Below are 7,834 nucleotides of genomic sequence, written 5' to 3' on the forward strand. Positions count from 1 at the left end.
TGAGTTACTGGAGTACTAAGAAGTACTTGCTAGTGGATTGTACAGAGCGCTACAGCAAGGTCTTTAAAGGTGACGGGTACTATGACACAAAATTTTCAACTCTTTCAACACTTCTCTCACAGAATGTCCACTCTGTGGATGGAGGGAAAGGGAGGCGAAGGGAAAGCCAGATACTGACTTAGCAATTGCATTTCCCAACAACTTGGGAGATTTAGCGGCACTATTCTAACAATCCTCCAGGCTGGAGAAGGCTTCCCTATCGCTCCTGGATTCTTAACTATCCAGGAGAGGAAGCAGAGAGCAGCTTTAGGTCTTGAAATACGGAGCAACTGCCTCCCCCAAGCCCTAATCCTCTGGCCGATGAAACTCGAACNGGCCGACGAAACTCGAATGTCCTTCTTCCATGAACACTTTTGGATTTGCTCAATAAACATGATCATCAGTCCAAGTTTAACCTGAGGGTATGTGGGGTGTGTTTATGTGCTCCACCTGTTCTCCCTATTACTGGATCACAGGCCCCTCAGGATCGCGATTACAGGATACATATATAGATCTTCGCAACAACGTTTGAAAGATCAGCAAAGCCGTTCTTCTTCTCTGCCTGTTGATCTCCCTGCTTCGCTGGTAGCTGTGGTTCTCATTAGGGCTCCCTGAAGGTTTGCTGAACATGGAAAAGCAATGTTGTCTTACGCTTACCCTTTGCCCTTTAGAATAACAAAGTTAAACAGATTATATGCACCTCTTTGATGTGCTAAAAGCCTTGGGCAGAAGCAATTAAATAAACAAACGAGAATGTATATGTTTTACCAGCGTAAGAGCAATTTCTGAGTGGCTGACAAACTGGCGGACTGACTGAGCTGAGGGATGATAAATACCGTGGACCTGGGTCCAGGACAGTTGTTCAAGAAATCAGGTCCCTAGATCCATCACGGGGGCATTACTCACAGCGTAACAATGTTACTAGAAATCTGATATTCTCTGAGGCTTGCGTGGGAGCCTTTTAAAAAGTGAGTCAGTCCTCATTCATGTTGACACAAGGCCCCCAAACGGCTGCTTTCCGATGTGGAAAATAAAGCTGCTACAGAAATTCATCATCGGCTTATGTTTACGGACAGGACATTCTCGGTCGTAAAACGTAACCAAAATGTTAGATAAAATAGAACCATGTACGTCCGCCCCAGGACCATGTGTCTGGACGTTCATTTTACTAAACCCTAGCTCATCCTCCTTACAGCTTTGCCACGTGCCCCTCGCTTTTAATGGCCTGTTGTAATAGTTACCTCATCAATCCCCTTCTTGTCTTCATCGTCCCGTTGCCCTTGCGACGGCAGCTCTGAGGGTGGGTGGGCAGGCAAAGCAGAGTCCGAGTCCCAACCCGGGTGGCACCAACCTCCGTGCACGCTCATGAGGTCGTGGGTGACAGCTCATTTGCTTGTTTCTAGCCCTTCTTCCCTTTCCTGCCCGCCGAGCCTCTCCGGTGGGACCGCGCACAGCGTGGGCACGTACCTTCTGCTTCAGCTGCATCACGGTCTGCTTCACCTGGTGGAACTCCTTGCACGTGGCGCAGCAGGCCGCCGCCTCCACCGCGTTCTCGGCCTTCTTGTCATGCCCTGCGGGAGGGGACGGGCTCCAGTGGGTGTGGAGGCTGGAGGCCACCCAGACCCAGAAAGACCGCCTCGCGAACGGCAGTTCCCGGAGGACCCACGGGCCGCGGGACGAGTGGGGGAGAGGGGCTGGCGATTTTACGGTTCTCAGGTCACTGACCGCACAACCGGATCAGGGGAGAGACGGGGGCACCCCCCACCCTCCGGCCCCCGCTACACTCTGTCTCCAGCTCTTCCCACTCAGGCACCTCGGTATCTTCTTCTTCCACACGTGAACATGGGAACCACGGCCCCTTCGTCAGTGCTTTTCAGGAGGTGGGATCCACCCACCTCACACGATTTACACTCCCATCCCAGGGCCAACATTCACTTGTACATTATTCCCGGAGTTCAGGCAATGGGACTCCAGGGCGGGGCTCACAAAGCTGGTCCTTGACGGCTCTGATAACCCAGTTGTTTAAACACCTCAGGCCAGGTGGGGTCCCAGATTGGGGCTGAGCACGGACCCCAGGGAGATGTGACATCACGTGGGGAAGTGTCCAGGTACTCTGGACATACCTGCCTGAGGTACAAGGGGACAGGCGCCAGGAGAGGCCCTCGGCCGTCCACTGTGAAGGGTCCCAATGCTGCCTTGTATAGCACTGGAAACTCCAAGAGCTTTTTGTGAAATCATACCTTGCTAAACAATGGGTGATCTTAACGGTGACAGTCAAGAATTCGCACAACTCTCGGCTTACGGTCACGGAAATGGACTACACAAGCCTACGTGTTGGGGAGACTGGACACAGACGTCAGCTCGCTGCGATAAGCAGGTGCAGACCACCGAGCTGTGTGTGAATGAGGTCAGTGGTGTGAGAGGGAGGAAGTGTGAATGTTCGGGGGAGGAGGTTGGAAAGAACAGTCTGACACCCAGGGAAATACAACCATGCCTCGCCCAGAAAGCTTCTGGGGTGAGGCTGGGTGTGCGGAAAACCACCACGGCTGTCTGGAACATAGCTGGGGACAGCTGAGCAATGTCCCTTTAAGCCACTTCTTGTCCTTCCTGGCTCACTGGCTTTTCTTATTTCCCCTCTTCCTGGAAGCCCTCTGTGCTGTCTCCATTCGTGGAAACCTATCAACTATCAAGACCCAGGTCAGATGCTCCACGAAGCCTGTCCTCTCTCTACAGCGATACCGCAGTCCTGACATCCGGCAGCATTCGCTGCATGTCCACGCATAAGCTTCCCTGCGGAGCGGCCACCAGCACCACAGCGTGAGCCTCCTGAGCCCTGGAGCTGCTGGCAGCTCACGTAGCAGACACGCAACACGTGTGAAGCAGACGGTCCCAAGCTGACCGGTTTCCTGCCAAAATCCGTACGTGGAAGCCCTAACCCCTAGTACCTCAGAATGTGACCTTATTCAGAAACAGGGTCATTGCTGATGTGATTAAGATGAAGTCCTACTACCGTGGGGTGGGACCCAAATCAACGTGACTAGTGTTCTCATAAAAAGGAGACCTTGGGACACAGATGTGCACCCAGAGAGACCACCACATGAAGACAAGGCAGAGAGCAGGTAATAGGGCGGGAGCCAAGGAATACCAAAGACTGCTAGCAAAACCCCCAGAAGCAAGGAGGGGGGCATGGGACAGATTCTCCCGCACCGCCCTCAGAAGGGACCGACCTCGGCAACACCTTGATCTCAGATTTGTAGCCTCCAGAATGGACAGGATACATTTCTGTCCTTCAAGCCACCTAGCTGGTGGCAGTCTGTGGCAGACCCAGCAAACGAATAGATGTGCTGGGCATCAGGAGAGCCCCATGCTCACATGAAACTTCCTCATGCGGCCCGGCTGATTTCCCCAACGGCGTCAGTCCCCTGCTTGGTGATCTACAAGATGACTGGTGTTTCTGCCCTTCGGGACGGGAGGGGGTCTGGGCGCAACTTGGCAACTGAGATCTCTAGCTATTCACCTGCAGGACAGGCACAGAGCTCACCTGCCACACCCCATCCCTGCACATCATGGAAGGGCTGAGGCTTGGAGTACCCATGTTGGGAACACACGTCTCAAGCCAGCAGGTTCAAGTGAAGCAGGGCTCCATCTCTAAGTTACCAGAGCAACAGGGTCAACCTCTAGCTCAGGTTTTGAATGACTGGGAAAAGCACCTGGATCTATGGGACAGTGGCAATCTCTAAATCCAGCCGTGTGTAGGCAGTGTAACGACCACCTGGTTCATTCCCACCTCCTAGACTAGCTGCCCTAGCGGTGGCTTCCCACTGATAGCATGTTCAGTCGGTCCACTGGGCAGTGACGTGGACTCACTGCAGTTGTGTAACATTGAGCTGAACTGTGAGGCCAGGGAAGCTCTCTGCTTGGTGGAGGTAAAGTGGATTGGTTAAGAGTGCGGTCTCCTGAGTGCTATGGTCCTGTCTATACAGCCCAGCTGTGTCACTGACTAGCTCAGGAATCTTGGGCAAGTTATCTGACCTTGATAGGTCCCAATTTGCTCAACCATAACAATGGAAGAGTAATTCCTATGGCACAGGGCCACTCTGAGGATTAAACGAAGATAATACCTGTGAAAGAGTGGGTGTGCCACCCGCCAGTAATAAGTGGGAGAGGGTGCCTGGCCCAGTCCTCAGACCCACCAAGCCCTTTGCATTGCTTTTGCCTGAGAACCCCAGAATTCTTGAAGGACAGTCTTAACATGACCAGAATGAGGTAAAACTGACATTTGGTATCTGAAAGTCATCGCGCAAGTTTACTGATGTGGGTTTAGAATTGAGGTTTCCTGAATCTGAGTCCAACACCTTCTCTACAAATCAGGCAATTTCCTCTGGGCTCTTCATTCCTGTTTAATGTACCAATTTACAGTCCTATTTGCCTGCAGAGCTTGGGTTCCTGTGAGGATGACCAGAGTTACTTAGACCAGTCTCCAACGTAACCGAGAGACTCAAGGACATTTCCACGCACAGTATGCTCGGTGAAGAACAGTAGCCTTTCCAACCCCGGTTGTGCTGATGACCGGGAACGGCAGACCTTGCATAAACAGAGGACCCCGGCTCCAGATTTGTTAGGTTTGTCAGCACGGAAGGACAGTTGGAGGGCATCCATCTCTGCCAACCTAGCATTCATCCATTCCATCCCATCTACTGGTCGATTTATACAAGGCCGTCCCGTAACCCACCTCTCTCGCTCATCCATCCATTCCTCTATCCCTCCCCATTCTCCCTCTTGTCCACCCATTTGCCAGGCCATGTGAGGCACTGAGAATGCAAAACAGATGAGGACACCTGTTTAATAATTTGCAACTGGCCTTTGTAAGGAACTAGCCCTATTGGCAAAGCCAGGCCACCACGAACAAAAGTCAGAAGCCCATCTTCACATTCTGCTTCTATATACTTGGTTGAATTTTCCAAGTGTTGGTGTGATGAAGGCAACTTGATATTTTCATGATAAGAATAAACCTCCCTACCGGGTTCTAGACTCTACAGCAGTCAGATCATGGAGTGTTAAAACTGATGTATTCTGGGTTCAATCTCCTTTACAGAGAAGGAAAGTAACTTGTTCTAGGTCCTCCAGAGTGCTGTGTACACAGGCCAGGGGCTTGCACATCCTGGATCCGGCATCGTGGGAGTGCAGTGAGCCGGCTATTGGGAGTTCTGTTCAGGACCCCCGAGTGCTCTCTGGCAGGCAGACTCCGGGGCAGTGGCTCTCCAGTGTGACTGCCAGACCAGCAGCAGCACCATCACTGCCTTGGGCACCTGTTCTCAAAAGTCTGAAATCCTGGGAGCGGAGCCTGGTGCACTGTTCTGTCAAAGTCCCCCAGGGCACTCTGAAGCACACACGCACTCAGCCATCCCTGCTCCGGGGAGTAAGTGGAGGGACTTTGACCTGAAAATGCCTGGTCTGTTCTCTGTCCCTTTGTATCATCAGAACACAGACATCAAGATGAACTGTGTCCACAATAGCCAAATCGTGGAAGGAGCTGAGATGCCCTTCAACAGATGACTGGATTAAGAAGCTGTGGTCCAGGGGCGCCTGGGTGGCACAGCGGTTAAGCGTCTGCCTTCGGCTCAGGGCGTGATCCCGGCGTTATGGGATCGAGCCCCGCATCAGGCTCCTCTGCTGTGAGCCTGCTTCTTCCTTTCCCACTCCCCTGCTTGTGTTCCCTCTCTCGCTGGCTGTCTCTATCTCTGTCGAATAAATAAAAAATTAAAAAAAAAAAAAAGAAGCTGTGGTCCATATATACAATGGAATATTACTCAGCTATCAGAAAGAACGAATTCTCAACATTTGCTGCAACATGGACGGCACTGGAGGAGATAATGCTAAGTGAAATAAGTCAAGCAGAGAAAGACAATTATCATATGATTTCTCTCATCTATGGAACATAAGAACTAGGATGATCGGTAGGGGAAGAAAGGGATAAAGAAAAGGGGGGTAATCAGAAGGGGGAATGAAACATGAGAGACTATGGACTATGAGAAACAAACTGAGGACTTCAGAGGGGAGGGGGGTGGGGGAATGGGATAGGCTGGTGATGGGTAGTAAGGAGGGCACGTATTGCATGGTACACTGGGTGTTATATGCAACTAATGGAGCATTGAACTTTACATCGGAATCCGGGGATGTACTGTATGGTGACTAACATAATATAATAAAAAATCATTTAAAAAAAAAAAAGAAAATATTTTAAGGCAGTAAAGAAAAAAGAAAAGATGAACTGTGTCCATTCCACAGACCTGGAGTAAAAGAGCAGCAGAGGCTCTGGGGGAGTCAGATGATCAGAATTTAAATCCTGACGCCGCCACTTAGTATCCTTTAGCTTGGAAGCCAGGGCTTCCAGGCATGTTCCTCCAACAGTAAAATGACAAAGGCATTTATCACCTGGGTAACTGCCACAGGAGCAATGAAATGTAAGTTCCTAGAACAGTGCCCAGTACATGGCAAGTGCTCCATAAATGTAATTATAGTGGGTATTTAGTTCCCTACAAAATAACAGATGTGGGATAGGGCTCTTTACATCATCCTTTGGAAAGAGCGCTCAGACAGTTGGAAGAGAAATTGTGTGTGCAGGCCTGGAACATGTAATCTGTTCTGAACTGGGGCTCATCTATCCTGCAATTTGTCTACAGTCCTGTCGAACGTGGAGCAAAAAGAATCTCGTGCATGCTACGTTAGTAATTCATTTAGAAATCTGGGGAGACATCTCTGATTTTGCATGTTTTCAGTCCACTCAATTCACGCTGTATCAGTGAGTGGGTCGAACTGTGACCATGCAAACGTTAAGTGAAGGATTACTCAACATTCTGCTCCAACCAGTTGATTTTAAAGGTGCGTTATTATTCATTAGCCACATGGGGGCATAGAGCTCTAATTTTTACTAATGTCGAGCAGTCTATGCATCCCAAAGCATTAGAAATAGAATTCCTTAGATACTGTTAGTAATATTTCAATAAACTCAGAAGCCAAAGGATGTTCCCGACACATTGTATGGGCAATGTTACCAAGAGAGCATGTTTATTTTTAAAAGTTGACTGTGCAGGTTTGCGCTCTGGGAAGCAGTTCTCAATGCTGTTGGCACATCATTACCACTTAACAGGGGGTGTTAAAAACNTTCTCATAATGTTCTTTAAATGCCAGCAGTAGCTCAGACTTGCCATAACGCATTTGTAGAACTCGGTATGAGGGGGACCAATTCCAGTCCAACCAACCTCATGAGAGTTGCCACATGAGTTACTGGAGTACTGAGTGTGTGAGTTACCGCATGAATTACTGGACTACTAAGTGCCTGAGAGTTACTGCATGAGTTACCGGAGTACTAAGTGTGTGAGTTACTGTATGAGTTACCGGAGTATTAAGTGCGTGAGTTACTGTATGAGTTACTGGAGTACTAAGTGCGTGAGTTACTACATGAGTTACTGGAGTACTAAGTGCATGAGAGTTACTGCCTGAGTTACTGGAGTACTAAGAAGTACTTGCTAGTGGATTGTACAGAGCGCTACAGCAAGGTCTTTAAAGGTGACGGGTACTATGACACAAAATTTTCAACTCTTTCAACACTTCTCTCACAGAATGTCCACTCTGTGGATGGAGGGAAAGGGAGGCGAAGGGAAAGCCAGATACTGACTTAGCAATTGCATTTCCCAACAACTTGGGAGATTTAGCGGCACTATTCTAACAATCCTCCAGGCTGGAGAAGGCTTCCCTATCGCTCCTGGATTCTTAACTATCCAGGAGAGGAAGC

At 49.7% G+C, this 7,834-nt stretch overlaps 1 protein-coding gene across 1 annotated transcript in view; it reads right to left on the bottom strand.

Moving 5' to 3' along the window:
* Nucleotides 1-7,834, bottom strand: part of CCBE1 (collagen and calcium binding EGF domains 1) — a 243,954-nt gene that overhangs the window by 22,325 nt on the left and 213,795 nt on the right. Inside the window, exon 6 of the mRNA XM_011231631.3 lies at nt 1,507-1,610. Coding sequence (XP_011229933.2) covers nt 1,507-1,610 — 104 coding nt within the window. The remainder of the gene's footprint in view (nt 1-1,506; nt 1,611-7,834) is intronic.

This window comes from Ailuropoda melanoleuca, chromosome 14 (assembly GCF_002007445.2).
Source record: "Ailuropoda melanoleuca isolate Jingjing chromosome 14, ASM200744v2, whole genome shotgun sequence".
Classification (NCBI taxonomy): Eukaryota; Metazoa; Chordata; class Mammalia; order Carnivora; family Ursidae; genus Ailuropoda; species Ailuropoda melanoleuca.